The sequence below is a fragment of the Mandrillus leucophaeus genome, unplaced genomic scaffold, assembly GCF_000951045.1.
Source record: "Mandrillus leucophaeus isolate KB7577 unplaced genomic scaffold, Mleu.le_1.0 Scaffold59, whole genome shotgun sequence".
In the NCBI taxonomy this organism is placed as follows: Eukaryota; Metazoa; Chordata; class Mammalia; order Primates; family Cercopithecidae; genus Mandrillus; species Mandrillus leucophaeus.
Window position 1 is genome coordinate 3,582,974 of NW_012106363.1, and position 18,615 is coordinate 3,601,588.

General features: G+C 58.2%; 1 protein-coding gene across 1 annotated transcript; it reads left to right on the top strand.

The window, feature by feature from the left end:
- Positions 1-1,040: 1,040 nt before the first annotated feature.
- COL1A1 (collagen, type I, alpha 1) lies at positions 1,041-18,615 on the top strand. The gene is made up of 51 exons (XM_011999267.1): positions 1,041-1,281; positions 2,771-2,965; positions 3,126-3,160; positions 3,262-3,297; positions 3,390-3,491; positions 4,215-4,286; positions 4,514-4,558; positions 4,720-4,773; positions 4,937-4,990; positions 5,489-5,542; positions 5,659-5,712; positions 6,051-6,104; positions 6,193-6,237; positions 6,353-6,406; positions 6,521-6,565; positions 6,744-6,797; positions 7,055-7,153; positions 7,242-7,286; positions 7,387-7,485; positions 7,611-7,664; positions 7,873-7,980; positions 8,075-8,128; positions 8,254-8,352; positions 8,518-8,571; positions 8,659-8,757; positions 9,672-9,725; positions 9,904-9,957; positions 10,061-10,114; positions 10,226-10,279; positions 10,741-10,785; positions 10,879-10,977; positions 11,267-11,374; positions 11,833-11,940; positions 12,161-12,214; positions 12,377-12,430; positions 12,649-12,756; positions 12,844-12,897; positions 13,024-13,077; positions 13,218-13,379; positions 13,481-13,588; positions 13,746-13,853; positions 13,961-14,014; positions 14,119-14,226; positions 14,606-14,659; positions 14,744-14,851; positions 15,189-15,242; positions 15,605-15,712; positions 15,805-16,087; positions 16,220-16,410; positions 16,704-16,946; positions 17,076-18,615. The coding sequence occupies exons 1-51, from the start codon at positions 1,179-1,181 to the stop codon at positions 17,220-17,222; spliced, it is 4,395 nt and encodes a 1,464-aa protein (XP_011854657.1). The 5' UTR covers positions 1,041-1,178; the 3' UTR covers positions 17,223-18,615.

Here is an 18,615-nt window from a genome sequence, read left to right on the forward strand (position 1 = left end):
AAGTTTCCTCCCTCCATCCAGGTTCTCCCTGGTTTGACTGTGTTGGGTAGAAGGGTCTCTAAGCAGCCCCTGGCCACAGCCATAGCAAACAAAACTCTTCTCTAAGTCACCAATGATCACAGGCCTCCCACTAAAAATACTTCCCAACTCTGGGGTACAAGAGCTTGGGGAATGAATTTTTAGGGGATTGCAAGCCCCAATCCCCACCTCTGTGTCCCTAGAATCCCCCACCCCTACCTGGCTGCTCCATCACCCAACACCAAAGCTTTCTTCCGGAGAGACCACCTAGTCATGTTTCTCACCGTGCACCTCAGCCTCCCCACCCCATCTCTCAATCATGCCTAGCGTTTGGAGGAAAGCATTTGATTCTGTCCTGGAGCACAGCAGAAGAATTGACATCCTCAAAATTAAAACTCCCTTGCCTGCACCCTTCCCTCAGATATCTGGTTCTTAATGTCTAGAAAAGAATCTGTAAATTGTCCCCCAAATACTCCCAAGCTCCATCCCCTAGCCACACCAGAAGACACCCCCAAACAGGCACATCTTTTAAATTCCCAGCTTCCCCTGTTTTGGAGAGGTCCTCAGCTGGCCTCTTTATGCCCCTCCCTTAGCTCTTGCCAGAAAAGTCAGAGGGCGAGTGGGGTACAGCCAGGAGGACCCCCTCCCCAACACCCCCAACCCTTCCACCTTTGGAAGTCTCCCCACCCAGCTCCCCAGTTCCACTTCCTCTGGATTGGAAGTCCCAAGAAGAGAGCAGAGGGGCACCCCTACCCACGGCTTAGCCCATGCCATTCTGAGGACCCAGCTGCACCCCTGCCACAGCACCTCTGGCCCAGGCTGGGCTGGGGGGCTGGGGAGGCAGAGCTGCGAAGGGGGGAGATGTGGGGTGGACTCCTTTCCCTCCTCCTCCCCCTCTCCATTCCAACTCCCAAATTGGGGGCCGGGCCAGGCAGCTCTGATTGGCTGGGGAACGGGCGGCCGGCTCCCCCTCTCTGAGGGGCAGGGTTCCTCCCTGCTCTCCATCAGGACAGTATAAAAGAGGCCCGGGCCAGGCGTCGGAGCAGACGGGAGTTTCTCCTCGGGGTCGGAGCAGGAGGCACGCGGAGTGTGAGGCCACGCATGAGCGGACGCTAACCCCCTCCCCAGCCGCAAAGAGTCTACATGTCTAGGGTCTAGACATGTTCAGCTTTGTGGACCTCCGGCTCCTGCTCCTCTTAGCGGCCACCGCCCTCCTGACGCACGGCCAAGAGGAAGGCCAAGTCGAGGGCCAAGACGAAGACAGTAAGTCCCAAACTTTTGGGAGTGCAAGGATACTCTATATCGCGCCTTGCGCTTGGTCCCGGGGGCCGCAGCTTAAACGGAGACGTGGATGCTCCGGAGACTCGGGATGGAAGGGAGATGATAAGGGCTCTTCCACGGGGCCCTGAGAAAGGACAGAGCTCACCCTGGGGCGAGGTTGGGGATGAACGCGCCCAGGGAGCGGGAGGTGAGGGTGGAGCGCGGCGTGAGCTGGTGCGAGAGAGAATCCCGAGCGCGCAACCGGGAAAGTAGGGATCTGGGTGCAGAGTGAGGAAAGCACGTCGAAGATGGGATGGCGGCGCCGAGCGGGGGATTTGAAGCCCAAGATGTAGAAGCAATCAGGAAGGCTGTGGGATGATTCATAAGGAAAGATTGCCCTCTCTCCGGGCTAGACTGTTGCTGGAGCTGTGGGGGTGCTGGGCCGCGGCGGAGGGGGCGCGGAGCGTGGGCGGGTGGAGGATGAGAAACTTTGGCGCGGACCTGGTGGGGCGGGATCCTTGCGCCCCCTTCTGACCGGTGCTGAGCACTGCGTCTCCCGGTCCAACGCTTCTTGGGGCAGGAGCCGGAGCGGGAAGACCTGAGTTATTGCTGGGTGCGGACCCCATCTCTAGATCTGGAAAGTAAAGCCGGCGATGGGGCAGCCCAAGCTTCTTAAAGAGGTAGTCGGGCCGGTGAGGCTGGCCCCGCCCCGGCCCCATTGCTTAGCGTTGCCCGACACCTAGCGGCCGTCTGGGGAGCCGCTAGCGCGGTGGGAGAGGTTAGTTAACTTCTGGACTATTTGTGGACTTTTTGGTTCTTTGGCTAAAAGTGACCTGGAGGCATTGGCTGGCTTTGGGGGACTGGGGATGGCCCCGAGAGCGGGCTTTTAAGATGTCTAGGTCCTGGAGGTTAGGGTGTCTCCTAATTTTGAGGTACATTTCAAGTCTTGGGGGGGCCTCCCCTCCGATCAGCCGCTCCCATTCTCCTAGCCCCGCCCCTGCCACCCCACCTGCCCAGGGAAGGAGGCGGGATGAGGACTGGACCTCCCTTCTCTCCTCCCGCGCCCTCCTCCTGTCTCCACCGCGCAAGCCACTCCCCGCGAGCCTGCCCTCCCGATAGGGCTCCTCCTATTCTCCCCCTGCCCTCCCCCACCTCCCACCCTGTGGTTTTTATTTCACTTGGCTTCAGCGCCAATGGGCTGAGGTTGGAGTTGGAAGCCACCGCGGCCTAAAGCTTTGTTTAAATTCCTGAGAACTGGAAAGAGTTACAGCCTCCCTGGCCAGGCGCCTCGGCGCTGTCACCCGCGCTGATGAGGAGCAGGCGAACTTTTAAGGATTTAAGGAAAGAGGAACAGGGAGAAGGCGCGGGAAGTGAAAAATCCAAGTGTGCCTCTTAGACCCAGGGGAAAGGTGGTTAAGGTGAGGGTCTTGGAGCCCCAAGGTGGGAGTCGCAGACACTACTGACAACGCCCCTCTTCCTCTGCCTGTCCCAGTCCCACCAATCACCTGCGTACAGAACGGCCTCAGGTACCATGACCGAGACGTGTGGAAACCCGAGCCCTGCCGGATCTGCGTCTGCGACAACGGCAAGGTGTTGTGCGATGACGTGATCTGTGACGAGACCAAGAACTGCCCCGGCGCCGAAGTCCCCGAGGGCGAGTGCTGTCCCGTCTGCCCCGACGGCTCAGGTGCGACTGCGCTCGGGGCCTGGGGCCTAGGGGCTGGGGCTGGGGCTGGGGCTGGGGCTGGGGATGGTCGGCGCTCGCTGGCCCTCCAGCCTGGAGGCCTCTGCCGCCAGGAGCGGCATTAGCAAACCTTGGCTCTAACGCGCGTCTCTTCGCCCCCTAGAATCACCCACCGACCAAGAAACCACCGGCGTCGAGGTAATCTCCTGCCCTCGACTTTTGTCCCTCGCCGCCCGTGCCTCCTCACGGTCCTCCCTTCTCTAACCTGGCCTCTTGTTTCTTCTTCCCCAATCCCACAGGGACCCAAGGGAGACACTGGCCCCCGAGGCCCAAGGGTAAGCGTTGCACTCTCTGGGCTGTGGGGAGCTGCAGGTGGGCGTGGCTCCTGGCCCCACGCTCAACCCGGCCCCGCCCTCTCCCCCTGCAGGGACCCGCAGGCCCCCCTGGCCGAGATGGCATCCCTGGACAGCCTGGACTTCCCGGACCCCCCGGACCCCCCGGACCTCCCGGACCCCCTGGCCTCGGAGGAGTAAGTGAAAAGGCCTTGTGTGTCCACTCTCCCCTGTTTTGTTTTTGTTTTTGGCAGATGACATAATTTTATACTATGAAACAATTTCAAACTTACAGAAAAGTTGCAAGAATCCTACAGGAAACTCTCACATGCCCTTCACAGTTTGTGACATGTGCTTTATTAGTTTCTGTTTATGTATATGTAGCTTTTTTTTTCTGAACTGTTTGAGTAAGTTGCTAACATCAGGTTCCTTTGCGCCTAAATACTTCGGTGTGTTTTTCCTAAAAGCAAGATCATTCTCTTAACTAACCATAGCACAGTGATTAAATTCACTCTCTAATGTGCAGCCCGTATTCAAAGTTCACCCATGTCCCAATAACGTCCTGTATAAATTCCACCCCCACCACCCCTACCTGGGATCTTGTCCAGGATTATGGATTTTGCACTTAATCATCATGTCTCTAGTTTCCACAAATGTGGAACATTCCTCAGACTTTCTTTGTCTTTCGTGGCACTGGGAGTTTTGAAGAGTCCGGTTGTTTTGCAGACTGTCCCTCAGTTTAGGATTGTCTGATTAGATTGGATGCAGGATGCATTTTTGGCAGGAGTATCTTACAAGCAATGTTATTTTTCTTAGCACATCACACCAGGAAGCGCATGATGTCAGTTTCTTCCATCCTCAGTGCCATCTTCTGCCTTTCAATTCACTATCCTGACCCTGACTTCTCTTGTTTGTTCTAGAACTTCGCTCCCCAGTTGTCTTATGGCTATGATGAGAAATCAACCGGAGGAATTTCCGTGCCTGGTCCCATGGTGAGCCAGCAGGGGGAGCAGGGATGACAGAAGAGAGAATGAGTATCCAGAGGAGGTGGGCATAGGCAGCTGGCATAGACAGCTTGGGAGGTCAAGATCACCTTTGGGACCTCAGAGTCCAGAAAGGATGCAGGATGACTGGGTGGTCCCAACAGGCATGAATGACTACATCCACATGCTTTCCTACAGAGAGATCACCATGACCCCCCTTTCTTCTCCTTCTGTAGGGTCCCTCTGGTCCCCGTGGTCTCCCTGGCCCCCCTGGTGCACCTGTGAGTATCCAGGATATATTCATATGCCTCCCTGGGCTTTGGTCTTTTGGAGGGAAGATCGGGATGAGGGAAGGGGAGATGCTCAGAGATCTCTTGGTAAGATTGGAGAAGGTTGGCGGGGACTTGCTTTCTAACCCCATCTTTCTTTCCTTCTTCTCAAGGGTCCTCAAGGCTTCCAAGGTCCCCCTGGTGAGCCTGGCGAGCCTGGAGCTTCAGTAAGCACTCTCTGTACAGATACACACTCCCTCTACAAACACACAGACTCTCCTATCGAAGAACCCCCAGGCCTGGGGTCTTCCTTGCCTCTTCCCTTCAATCCCAGCCTTCCCCTTCTTTTTTTCTTATCCTTATTCTAACCACCTCTTTTATCTTTTCTAGGGTCCCATGGGTCCCCGAGGTCCCCCTGGCCCCCCTGGAAAGAACGGAGATGATGTAAGTATCCCCAGCAAGAAGATACCATCTGACCCCATGGCCTCCGTGGGTTGGGTCCTGCAATTTCCACTCCACCGCCTTTGGGAACGATACTCAGAGGAAGGAGGGCAAGTCCTCTCTGATGCGTGGACTACCCTTGAACAATGATCCTTTCCCTTAGTGAGATGATTCCATGTCCCCAACAAGGTGACTGTTCTCCTCACCCCAGCCACCTTAGAGCAATCCCCAACCCCATCCCTCTGGGGAAACTGGCGCACAGATGGTGAGATTAAAATGCTGGTGACAGAAGTAGACAGAAATTCCTTTAGAGGCACTCAGGTTTCACCAAACGAAGGTTTCACTGTAGATTTAAACTGAGCTCTAGATTCAAAGATAAGATTCTGGGCCCCCAAACCTGACCTGCAACAACCCAGAGAAGACTGAGACCTTCCCCATTTTTCCAGCCCCTGGGCGGTGGTGGGGAGGCAGGGGCCTGACGGTCTTTTCTCTCCCTCTCAGGGGGAAGCTGGAAAACCTGGTCGTCCTGGTGAGCGTGGGCCTCCTGGGCCTCAGGTGAGCAGGGGACTGTGGCTGAACCTGGGCTTCACTGCACTTGGGCTTCATTTAGGAGCTGGGTCCATGGTGGTGTGTTCTAATGACCCTTCCTCGCCGCCTTCATCTCTCTCCAGGGTGCTCGAGGATTGCCCGGAACAGCTGGCCTCCCTGGAATGAAGGGACACAGAGTGAGTTCCCTTTGAGTCATTTAAGCTCCCCAGGTCCCCAGCATACCCCCATCCAGTCCCAGCCTCTTCCCCAAAAGATCTTGAGATGCATCATGGTGGGTGGCAGCTACAGAAGCCCTGAGGGACAGAGAGTGGACATCCAAAGCACCTCCCTTCATGGGAAAGAAGTCCCGATTAAACAACTGGGGGAGATCTTGAGCCAGTTGAGGTTTAGTCTAGCTCAGAAACAGGGGAATGGCGGTGATGACCTCTCAAGGCTCTTTCTCAGATCTAGATGGGTGTCAAGGTTGTTCCACCCCCTCCACAGATCCTCACCTTCTACCTCTTTCCTGCTTTAGGGTTTCAGTGGTTTGGATGGTGCCAAGGGAGATGCTGGTCCTGCTGGTCCCAAGGTAAGAGGCTGTCTCAACATCACGGTCCTCCACATCCCCAGAGTCCCACTATGAATGAATTTCTCACTCATTATTCTCTGTTCTACAGGGTGAGCCTGGCAGCCCTGGTGAAAATGGAGCTCCTGGTCAGATGGTGAGTGTGCCCAGTTCCAGAGGGCAGGGACGGGCAGGAGGCAGGGGCAAGATGGAGGCCTGGGGGAACGAGGCTGTCTCCCATCTCATTTGACTTCTCTTGGTTTGGTTGTCAGGGCCCCCGTGGTCTGCCTGGTGAGAGAGGTCGCCCTGGAGCCCCTGGCCCTGCTGTAAGTACTCCTAGCCCCTTGGGGGAACCCTGGGCTCTTAAAGGGGCTCCCCAGGAGCTCTAGGGACTGACCAGTGCTCAGTGGACTTAACGGGGCTTCCCCTCTCTCCTGCAGGGTGCTCGCGGAAATGATGGTGCTACTGGTGCTGCCGGACCCCCTGTGAGTGTGGCCTGTAGGCCTCAGGGCCTGGGAGTGGGGAGGAGTCTCAGTGTCTGCTCTCGGAGCTGACACTGGGGGCAGGTTGTGTTGGTCTGAACCCCAGGGCTTCTTCTGTCCCAGGGTGTGACTTGCAGCTGTCATCTCTTCCTTCTCGTTAAGATCTCCATTTCATTCACAGGGTCCTACCGGCCCCGCTGGTCCTCCTGGCTTCCCTGGTGCTGTTGGTGCTAAGGTGAGACCCCCCACTCTCCTCTGAGCATGACCCTCATGGGCCAAGCGGTTCACGTCTCCTTGTTCCCCAAACCAAAGGGACCCAGAATGGCAAGAGAGCAACCCGTTCACTAACACCTTTGTCCCAGGGGCTCTGTGTCTGATCTTAGAGTCCTGATCATTGCTCTCCTGTCCCTGTCTCCCCTTCCTCCTGTCATCCCAAGAGGCAAGGTTGGGTTTCCTAGGGTGGCTTCTGATATGTCCTTTCTTCTGATCCAGGGCGAAGCTGGTCCCCAAGGTCCCCGAGGCTCTGAAGGTCCCCAGGGTGTGCGTGGTGAGCCTGGCCCCCCTGGCCCTGCTGGTGCTGCTGGCCCTGCTGTAAGTGTCCCTGCCTCAGTGTCCCCTGTGCCACTTTCTAACCTCAGAGTCCTTGCCTGTTGCTCACACTCCTTTCTCTGTGCCACAGGGAAACCCTGGTGCTGATGGACAGCCTGGCGCTAAAGGTGCCAATGTAAGTATCCTGCCAGGCTTCAGTCCCACCCCTGCTGCCTGCAGCCTGCCTGCCCCGTTCCCTCTGCTCCTAGGCTCACCTGGCTGTCTGCCTCCCACAGGGTGCTCCTGGTATTGCTGGTGCTCCTGGCTTCCCTGGTGCCCGAGGCCCCTCTGGACCCCAGGGCCCCGGCGGCCCTCCCGGTCCCAAGGGTAACAGCGTGAGTACCAAACTTCTGCCCGCCCCATGCACTGGCTCCAGTGCGGCTCTCATCTGGGGAGCAGGAAGATGCAGGCCAACTGAACGCCCCCAACTCTCAGCTCATCCTCTTCTCCCCCCTTGCAGGGTGAACCTGGTGCTCCTGGCAGCAAAGGAGACACTGGTGCTAAGGGAGAACCCGTAAGTCTCCCTGTCATTCTTCTTGCAGCCCAGCCCACCTTGCCCTGGAAGCCCCCTGAGGGAGATCCAGAAAGGAAGAGGAACCCCTAGCCTTCTGGGGGAGCCCCTGCCCCACCCCTGATGCTGGAAGCCCAGCCTCAGCCAGCTCTGAGGCTGGCATAGGATGGCCCCTCACCACAGGCCGCCCCCTCCTCTCGGCTCTCTCCAGGGCCCCGTTGGTGTTCAAGGACCTCCTGGCCCTGCTGGAGAGGAAGGAAAGCGAGGAGCTCGAGGTGAACCCGGACCCACTGGCCTGCCCGGACCCCCTGGCGAGCGTGTAAGTGCCCCTGCCCGCCCCCTCCCACTCCACCCTCAGTGCCTGGCTGGTGCCCATGTGTCTCTGAGTTAACTGGCCTCCTCTCCTCCTGCAGGGTGGACCTGGTAGCCGTGGTTTCCCTGGTGCAGATGGTGTTGCTGGTCCCAAGGTAACCTCTCCTTGAGGCCGGGGGGCTGTCCCTGCCGCTCCCTGGGCATCATCTTCCTCTTTTGGCCCATGGCAAAGAGCCCCAAACTTGCGACCCTAACTGTTCCTGTGACTTCTCCCAACCAGGGTCCCGCTGGTGAACGTGGTTCTCCTGGCCCTGCTGGCCCCAAAGGATCTCCTGGTGAAGCTGGTCGTCCCGGTGAAGCTGGTCTGCCTGGTGCCAAGGTGAGGCCCCAGTCCTTCGGCCTGGCTTGGCCAGGCCCTGACCATCCCATGTGGGGTCTGGGATGAGGCGTTCTGGAGCAGGCCCAGGGGTCTGCCCTCCGGAGTCCCCCCTCACCTCCATCATGCTTCTCCCCCAAACCCACTCATACCTCTCTGCCTCCCTAGGGTCTGACTGGAAGCCCTGGCAGCCCTGGTCCTGATGGCAAAACTGGCCCCCCTGTAAGTATCACTCCCCCTGACCCCCTGCCACTGTCCTGTCTACCTCCTCACTATCCTCACCGCTGCTTTCGTGACTCCCATCCTTAGGGTCCCGCCGGTCAAGATGGTCGCCCCGGACCCCCAGGCCCCCCTGGTGCCCGTGGTCAGGCTGGTGTGATGGGATTCCCTGGACCTAAAGGTGCTGCTGTGAGTATTCAGTGAGGATCCATGAAGAGCCAGGGACAGGCACACCTGAGACTCAAAGGAGTCCTGAGCTCTGGGCTCAGCTCTGCCGCTACCTGCTGTGTGGCCACTCACTCTTGCTTTCTGGACCTCAGTCTCCTGATCTGTAAAATGAAAGACTTCTCGGCTGAGCATGGTGTCTCATGCCTGTAATCCCAGCACGTTGGGAGGCCAAGGCAGGCGGATCATGAGGTCAGGAGTTTGAGACCAGTCTGGCCAACATAGTGAAACCACGTCTCTACTAAAAATACAAAAAATTAGCTGGGTGTGGTGGTGTGCACCTGTAATCCCAGCTACTCAGGAGGCTGAAGCAGAAGAATTGCATGAACCCGGGAGGCGGAAGTTGCAGTGAGCCTGCACTCACTGCATTGCACTCCAGCCTGGGCAACAGTGCGAGACTCCGTCTCAAAAAAACCAAAAAAATAAAAAGAAAAAAAATGAAAGACTTCTCCAGGCTCCATGACCACTGCTCTGTGCTGGAAATAAGAAGTGTTGTTGGTGGTCCTCCACCCCCCACACGTGGGGATAGGACAGGCCTATGATATGATAGGCGCCCCCATTCTTGGTGGGTTCTTCAAGGTCCAAAAGGAGATAGCAGAGGAGAGGAAAGCCCTTTGCAGTGCAGGCCACAGCGGGCATCTAACAGGGAAAGGCAGGGGAGAGGGTGCAGGAGGAGGAGCCTGGAAGGGCATCTTAGGAGGAGTGGGCTCGAAGGGGCCCAGCAAGAAGCACCTGCAGGGGCATTCCCTGGGGGCCAAACAAGCGAGTCTTTTGAAAAGAAAGCCCCTTAAAAAGTCCCACTCAGAGTAAATGAGAGTCCCCAGGAGGCCCTGGCTTCTCACTTCAGTCCCCTCAACCCTAACTCCCTTTCTCCACAGGGAGAGCCTGGCAAGGCTGGAGAGCGAGGTGTTCCCGGACCCCCTGGCGCTGTCGTAAGTATCTCCTTTCCGTCCCTCCCTACCCTCTTCCGGTTGCTGCCCCAGCACTTTCTCCTCCCTGCAGGAGGGGTGCTAGAGGCCACAGTCCTTGGCTGCTCCCAACCTGAGTTGGCTGCTCAGAGCCTGCTCAGGGCCTCCCAACCCTGAGTTCCCCTTCGCTCTCTCCCCACAGGGTCCTGCTGGCAAAGATGGAGAGGCTGGAGCTCAGGGACCCCCTGGCCCTGCTGTGAGTGTCCCTGATAGGGAGATCTGGGGAGCAGGAAAGGGGAAACACCCTCAGCCCCTCGTCTCCTGGGCCTCTCCGTAACTGCACTGTTCTCTCTGTGCAGGGTCCCGCTGGTGAGAGAGGTGAACAAGGCCCTGCTGGCTCCCCCGGCTTCCAGGTGAGGCCTCGTGGCTGTCAGGGTGCTGGGAGATAGGGGTGGGAAACAGCTCTTTGGTCTCTTCCAGATTCTAAACCTTCCCTCCCTCCTTCCCCCATTTCCCACCTACAGGGTCTCCCTGGCCCCGCTGGTCCTCCCGGTGAAGCAGGCAAACCTGGTGAACAGGTAAGAGGGAGCAGCTGGGAGCAGCCGGCCAGAAGGGTGGGAGATGCAGGGAATCCAGAGGGACAGGCGCTGCTCCTAGTTCATCAGACAGCCATCAGCTAGAGGGATTGAGATCAGATGCCAGAAAGAACTTCCTACCGTGAAGGGAGCATCACAGAGGGAAGTGGGGGCTGCATGATTGCTAGTCTGGGTGACTTCTTTTAAGAGCTGCTGGAATATACTGTGACTTTCCCTCAACCCTTCTATTGATAAATTTTGGTCCATAGTTTGGGGAGCGGGGAGGCCTCTGACACATCTCCAGGAGGAAGAGGGGCTGTCTGGGATAATTCCACTTCAGTGCTGAGAAGGGGCTCCTCTCTCATCACAGCCGTACCCCAGGAGGAGGGACAGTGCTTTGCAGCAGAGTGGCCCCAGGTAGATTTTGCTCACTGTCTGTTCCTCCCTCCCTCCCTCCCCCTCAGGGTGTTCCTGGAGACCTTGGTGCCCCCGGCCCCTCTGGAGCAAGAGTAAGTAGGCCTCTCTCGCTGCATCCATCAAGGTGCCTTGTACGTGGCCCTGTCTCCAGAACAGCTGTCACATGCCCTGTCCTTCCCTTCTAGGGCGAGAGAGGATTCCCTGGCGAGCGTGGTGTGCAAGGTCCCCCTGGTCCTGCTGGTCCCCGAGGGGCCAATGGTGCTCCCGGCAATGATGGTGCTAAGGTGAGGGCAGCGTGGAAGGGTCTCTGGCAAGCAGCCCGGGGACCAGGTCTCACCCCTCCTGCAGCAGGGGATGGCTGGCTATGACCAAAGCCGTGGAGATAGGGTGCGGGGTAGGGGGAAAAGACCAGGGTAGGGACAGCCTGGAGTCTGGGCTGTGAGTCTTTTCATCTTTTCTCAAGGCCTGTCATTGGCCTTGGAACTAAGCCTGTGAGATACCAAGCGGGGCTTAGGGCTATGACCCACTCTTGGGACCCCAGGCCTCACTTCAGTCTTCTTGGTTGTCACATAGGGTGATGCTGGTGCCCCTGGAGCTCCCGGTAGCCAGGGCGCCCCTGGCCTTCAGGGAATGCCTGGTGAACGTGGTGCAGCTGGTCTTCCAGGGCCTAAGGGTGACAGAGTAAGTTCAACCTTCCCTCTCCCCTGAGCCCTACATGGCTCCCATCTCTGCCTACTTTGAATCCCTCATCATCTCTCCTTCTCCCTGGGATCTGTTCCTCTTCTCACTAATCCTCCCCTCTTCCCCTTTCCGCTCTGGCCTCTTTGCTGATGAATCCTCTCCTAGTGGTCCAGGCCTGTCTCTCCCCATGAGTTACTATGGTGATGAGAGGTGGGGGCATCTCCTTGATGGAGACTCCCTTATTCATCCCCCTACACAAGTCAGGGGCCTCTTAACCTCAGTTCTACGCGAGTCTCCAGGCAGGCACCCTTTTTCCTGAAAGGACCTTTGAGTCCTTGCCCCAGGTGGAGGCAGGGCAGAGCAGGAGAGGGCCTCTCAGGAAAGCCAGACACAAGCAGAACGCTACAGGTCGCCTCCTTGCCCCACGCTGGAAATCTCAAGCTTATCCATGTCTTTAGGGTGATGCTGGTCCCAAAGGTGCTGATGGCTCTCCTGGCAAAGATGGCGTCCGTGGTCTGACTGGCCCCATTGGTCCTCCTGGTCCTGCTGGTGCCCCTGGTGACAAGGTGAGGTGGCTGCTTCCCCACCTTCTGCCCTAACACATAGCCTCCCCAGCAGGCCTGGGCACGGTTCCATGGGGTTGGGTTGGGAAAGCAGGTCCTATCAAACTGAGCTGTCAACCCGGGAACCTGGAGGGACCAGAGGGAGGGGAGGCTCTCCTGGGGTCATCTAGCAGGAATATTCAGGGAAGGCCCTGACCCTGAGCCTCTTGTTCCTTGCTCTCAGGGTGAAACTGGTCCCAGCGGCCCTGCTGGTCCCACTGGAGCTCGTGGTGCCCCCGTAAGTATAGAAGACCTGTTAAGACCCCACACTTGGCCCTTCCCTCCCTTCACATAGCACTCCTGGCCCTGTCTGTGCCTCCACCCCTTGCCTTTCCCCTCACTCCATCTCCGCCTTCCCTCATGTCAGCCCATCTCTCCAATCTGCCACCTTTTCTTCTAGGGAGACCGTGGTGAGCCTGGTCCCCCCGGCCCTGCTGGCTTCGCTGGCCCCCCTGTGAGTACCAAGACCCCCCTCGTTTTTCATCACCGACTGGGACTTGGGACCTCGAGGGACAGAATGAGGACAAAGGCGTCAGCCCTCCTCTGGGGAGAAGGGTGGAGACGGGATTGTTTCCCACCCAAGCATCTTCCTGCCTCCATTACTGCTCCTCGCCCCGCCGGTGGAAACTCCTGCCTGCTTCCCTGCACTCACGGCCCTGCTTCCTCCCCCAGGGTGCTGATGGCCAACCCGGTGCTAAAGGCGAACCTGGTGATGCTGGTGCTAAAGGCGATGCTGGTCCCCCTGGCCCTGCCGGACCCGCTGGACCCCCTGGCCCCATTGTGAGTGGCTTGCCCTCTGTGCCTGTGATGCTGGTGTCCTAGGACTCAGGACAGGTCCAGGCTTGATGCCTCTGTGCTCTCCTACAGGGTAATGTTGGTGCTCCTGGACCCAAAGGTGCTCGTGGCAGCGCTGGTCCCCCTGTGAGTATCACCCGCCTCTCTGCTGAGCCTCTCCCCTCTCCCCAGGCAGCGGTGGCAGGTGAGGGCAGCTGGATAGGATGACTTGGCTGTTCTCCCTCTGACGGTTCCTTTGTTCTCTCCTTCCAGGGTGCTACTGGTTTCCCTGGTGCTGCTGGCCGAGTCGGTCCTCCTGGCCCCTCTGTAAGTCTCCGCAGTGGAGTTCACTGCTCTAGGTTGGGGGTGGTGGGTGCGGGCTGCCAGAAGGATGGTGGGTCCGACTGAGGAACCAATGATGCACCAGAGCCCCCTGGAGTCTGACAGCCGCTCCTATCCCCATCCAGGGAAATGCTGGACCCCCTGGCCCTCCTGGTCCTGCTGGCAAAGAAGGTGGCAAAGGTCCCCGTGGTGAGACTGGCCCTGCTGGACGTCCTGGTGAAGTTGGTCCCCCTGGTCCCCCTGGCCCCGCTGGCGAGAAAGGATCCCCTGGTGCTGATGGGCCTGCTGTAAGTGCCAGCTCAGATCTCTGCAGCTCCAGAGGTGTCCAGAGCTGGGGAGGGGTCCCTGTGCTGCTGTCCCGCACCTCACCCCTGTTTGCCTCCCACAGGGTGCTCCTGGTACTCCCGGGCCTCAAGGTATTGCTGGACAGCGTGGCGTGGTCGGCCTGCCTGGTCAGAGAGGAGAAAGAGGCTTCCCTGGTCTTCCTGGCCCCTCTGTAAGTGCCCCCCTCACCTTGGGGGACCCTGAGAAAAACCATCACAGGACTTGGAGTGGGGTGGAGCCAAGGAGAACAGAGTTGGTAGAGATGACCTCAGGGGACTCATGGGTCCTCTCAGACCCTATCGCTGGCCTGACTCTTTCTTCTCCCTTAGGGTGAACCTGGCAAACAAGGTCCCTCTGGAGCAAGTGGTGAACGTGGTCCCCCTGGTCCCATGGGCCCCCCTGGATTGGCCGGACCCCCTGGTGAATCTGGACGTGAGGTGAGCAGTCCCCAGCCCCCATGCCAGTACCCTCAGCATGGCCACTGTGGCCTTGCCTAAGTCCTCTTCTCTGGCTGACTCTCACTTCTCTCTCTCTCTCTCTGCAGGGAGCTCCTGGTGCCGAAGGTTCCCCTGGACGAGATGGTTCTCCTGGCCCCAAGGTAAGATGGTGACACTCCATGACCACAGCCTTGTCTGCTGCTTCCCTGTCCCATCCTGGCCATTCAGCTGGAGCTGGCCCATATTCCTCTGCTCTCCCCGCCAGGGTGACCGTGGTGAGACTGGCCCCGCTGGACCTCCTGGTGCTCCTGGTGCTCCTGGTGCCCCTGGCCCCGTTGGCCCTGCTGGCAAGAGTGGTGATCGTGGTGAGACTGTAAGTAGCTGGGCTCCAGTTCCCTGTGTCTGGTCAGGCCAGGGACTCTCCAGGCCTCCTTAGAGGCCTGGGGATGGGTGTCGGACTTCACCCAGGCAGGGGGAGGAAAGGAGATCCTGCAAGATGTCGGGGCCTTAATCCAAAAAACTGAGTTAAAGCTCAGCCTCAAGTCCCCTCTCCCAGACAGGACCCCCTCTCCCTTGAGCTGGCCCCAGCTCTCATGAAGATTGCAGTGGGGAGGTTTCCCTGGGAGTTGGGAGAGAGGGCCACAGTGGGAAGGAGCTGGGGAGAGAGAGATGCAGCAGGGGGAGGCCTCATCCTGCAGCCCCAGCCTCAGCCTCCCCTGGCCAAGATCTCATGCTCTCCTTGCTCTCCTCAGGGTCCTGCTGGTCCCGCTGGTCCTGTCGGCCCTGTTGGCGCCCGTGGCCCCGCTGTAAGTTCCCTGCTGTGTCTCCCACACCTTCAGAACCCTACAGATGTGGACAGTGCCCCACTTGATGCCCCTTCTCTCTTCTAGGGACCCCAAGGCCCCCGTGGTGACAAGGGTGAGACAGGCGAACAAGGCGACAGAGGCATAAAGGGTCACCGTGGCTTCTCTGGCCTCCAGGGTCCCCCTGGCCCTCCTGTGAGTATGCTCAGCCCCTCCCCAGTCCTCATGCTGTGCTGTATGATAGGAGGGGGAGCTTTGCCTCGGTTTCCCCCTCTGGATAGTCACTCTTACCCCTCCCTAGTGAGGACTGGGGTCTGAAGATTTATGGGCATGTCCAAGTAGCTTCTGAGAGGGTGAGGGGTACACAGAGAGGGATTATGGGAGAGGTCTCTGCCTATGGACACCCTGGGGCTAGATTTCCAGAATAATGAAGGGGCATGGGCTGCCCATGCTGCCCTCGTTTCTCCAGCAAGGCCCTCAGGCTACATTTGACCCTCACTGGGCCTGAATTGCCTTTTTATCTGTCCTTCAGGGCTCTCCTGGCGAACAAGGTCCCTCTGGAGCCTCTGGTCCTGCTGGTCCCCGAGTAAGTCATGCCTTCTCTCTCCTCTTCCTGAGTCCCAAGCCCAGGCTCACCTTGGGGACCCTTGCCAGGGACCCAGGTACCCTTTGCCTCTCTGGAGAAGGGTTAAGGGACAGGGAGTGGGCAAAGAGAGGAAGAATCCTGAACAAACAATCTGATTTAGCTTTGGCCTCTCTGCTCCCCAGTCCGTCCTCCCCTGGCTCAGCGGCTGGAGCGAGCTATGGCATGTCCTATGGAAAGAGGCTGAAACTGGCTCTATGAGGCCGTGGAGCCAGAGCCAGCAGGGAGGGTGGTGGGCTTCTCCTCCAGAGCTGGGGTTGTTGGGGCTTCTGGCAGCCTTTCTCAAACCATTTCCCCCACTCCAGGGTCCCCCTGGCTCGGCTGGTACTCCTGGCAAAGATGGACTCAACGGCCTCCCTGGCCCCATTGGGCCCCCTGGTCCTCGCGGTCGCACTGGTGATGCTGGTCCTGTTGTACGTAGCCCCTCATCCCCTCTCCTCATGGCCCTCCAGCCCCCAAAGCACTTGGACGCCGGTAATCCCCACTCTCCTCCCTCTCTGTGCAGGGTCCCCCCGGCCCTCCTGGCCCTCCCGGTCCCCCTGGTCCTCCCAGCGGTGGTTTCGACTTCAGCTTCCTGCCCCAGCCACCTCAAGAGAAGGCTCACGATGGCGGCCGCTACTACCGGGCCGATGATGCCAATGTGGTTCGTGACCGTGACCTCGAGGTGGACACCACCCTCAAGAGCCTGAGCCAGCAGATCGAGAACATCCGGAGCCCCGAGGGCAGCCGCAAGAACCCCGCCCGCACCTGCCGCGACCTCAAGATGTGCCACTCTGACTGGAAGAGCGGTGAGGGCCTGCCCTAGCCTCCCCCTCCCTCCTACTTCTGCCATGCCAGGGTCCCCATGCCCATATGTGCCCCTACCATATGGTGCTGGCTGCTCCACTTCCCTGACTCCACCTTGCCCTGCCCTACCACAGGAGAGTACTGGATTGACCCCAACCAAGGCTGCAACCTGGATGCCATCAAAGTCTTCTGCAACATGGAGACTGGTGAGACCTGCGTGTACCCCACTCAGCCCAGTGTGGCCCAGAAGAACTGGTACATCAGCAAGAACCCCAAGGACAAGAGGCACGTCTGGTTCGGCGAGAGCATGACCGACGGATTCCAGGTGCGTGAGCTGGACCTCAGAGCCAGTGTTAGGAGACGGGCTAGCCCAGTGCTCAGAAGGGACATGAAGTCCTGGAGTAGGTCTCTGCTAAGGGTGATGGACAGAGCTGGGCTGGGAGGCAGGGGTCCCAGGTCCCTGATAGTGGTTCAGACACAGGCTGCCTATGGGCAGGTGGCCCTTCTTGATATAAGGGTGTATTGGGCCGCTCTCTGAGGACCCTGGACAGGGAGGCCAGGCAGGACTAGAGGTTCCTGCATAGCTGCTCACTCTTCCCTCTCTCCCCTCCCCTGCAGTTCGAGTATGGCGGCGAGGGCTCCGACCCTGCCGACGTGGCCATCCAGCTGACCTTCCTGCGCCTGATGTCCACCGAGGCCTCCCAGAACATCACCTACCACTGCAAGAACAGCGTGGCCTACATGGACCAGCAGACTGGCAACCTCAAGAAGGCCCTGCTCCTCCAGGGCTCCAACGAGATCGAGATCCGCGCCGAGGGCAACAGTCGCTTCACCTACAGCGTCACTGTCGATGGCTGCACGGTGAGTGGCCAGAATCCTCAGGCAGGGCCCCACCTCTCTGGCCTTGGGCTTTTTGGGCAGGCCATAGTGTCCTCTTTCCATCACTCCCACGTGGTAATGCCCCCTCCCATTGTCTCCGCCCCACCCCAGAGTCACACCGGAGCCTGGGGCAAGACAGTGATCGAATACAAAACCACCAAGACCTCCCGCCTGCCCATCATCGATGTGGCCCCCTTGGACGTTGGTGCCCCAGACCAGGAATTCGGCTTCGACGTTGGCCCTGTCTGCTTCCTGTAAACTCCCTCCATCCCAACCTGGCTCCCTCCCACCCAACCAACTTTCCCCCCAACCCGGAAACAGACAAGCAACCCAAACTGAACCCCTCAAAAGCCAAAAAATGGGAGACAATTTCACATGGACTTTGGAAAATATTTTTTTTCCTTTGCATTCATCTCTCAAACTTAGTTTTTATCTTTGACCAACCGAACATGACCAAAAACCAAAAGTGCATTCAACCTTACCAAAAAAAAAAAAAAAAGAATAAATAAATAACTTTTTAAAAAAGGAAGCTTGGTCCACTTGCTTGAAGACCCATGCGGGGGTAAGTCCCTTTCTGCCCGTTGGGCTTATGAAACCCCAACGCTGCCCTTTCTGCTCCTTTCTCCACCCCCTCTTGGGGCCTCCCCTCCACTCCTTCCCAAATCTGTCTCCCCAGAAGACACAGGAAACAATGCATTGTCTGCCCAGCAACCAAAGGCAATGCTGAAACACCCAAGTGGTCCCCACCCTCAGCCCGCTCCTGCCCGCCCAGCACCCCCAGACCCTGGGGAGACCTGGGGTTCTCAGACTGCCAAAGAAGCCTTGCCATCTGGCACTCCCATGGCTCTTGCAACATCTCCCCTTCGTTTTTGAGGGGGTCATGCCGGGGGAGCCACCAGCCCCTCACTGGGTTCGGAGGAGAGTCAGGAAGGGCCACGACAAAGCAGAAACATCGGATTTGGGGAACGCGTCAATCCCTCGTGCCGCAGGGCTGGGCGGGAGAGACTGTTCTGTTCCTTGTGTAACTGTGTTGCTGAAAGACTACCTCGTTCTTGTCTTGATGTGTCACCGGGGCAACTGCCTGGGGGCGGGGATGGGGGCAGGGTGGAAGCGGCTCCCCATTTTATACCAAAGGTGCTACATCTATGTGATGGGGTGGGGAGGGAATCACTGGTGCTATAGAAATTGAGATGCCCCCCCAGGCCAGCAAATGTTCCTTTTTGTTCAAAGTCTATTTTTATTCCTTGATATTTTTCTTTTTTTTTTTTTTTGTGGATGGGGACTTGTGAATTTTTCTAAAGGTGCTATTTAACATGGGAGGAGAGCGTGTGCGGCTCCAGCCCAGCCCGTTGCTCACTTTCCACCCTCTCTCTACCCGCTTCTGGCTTCTCAGGCCTCTGCTCTCTGACCGCTCTCCTCTGAAACCCTCCTCCACAGCTGCAGCCCATCCTCCCGGCTCTCTCCTAGTCTGTCCTGCGTCCTCTCTCCCCGGGTTTCAGAGACAACTTCCCAAAGCACAAAGCAGTTTTTCCCCCTAGGGGTGGGAGGAAGCAAAAGACTCTGTACCTATTTTGTATGTGTATAATAATTTGAGATGTTTTTAATTATTTTGATTGCTGGAATAAAGCATGTGGAAATGACCCAAACATAA

What these genes read in the sequence shown, in the direction of transcription:
- COL1A1 (XM_011999267.1), top strand. Translation starts at nt 1,179, where the DNA reads ATGTTCAGCTTTGTGGACCTCCGGCTCCTGCTCCTCTTAGCGGCCACC. An exon ending in CTGGTGCTGCCGGACCCCCT is followed by an intron (nt 6,566 to 6,743) that starts GTGAGTGTGGCC and finishes TTTCATTCACAG; the next exon opens with GGTCCTACCGGCCCCGCTGG. An exon ending in AGGGTCCCCCTGGCCCTCCT is followed by an intron (nt 14,852 to 15,188) that starts GTGAGTATGCTC and finishes TCTGTCCTTCAG; the next exon opens with GGCTCTCCTGGCGAACAAGG.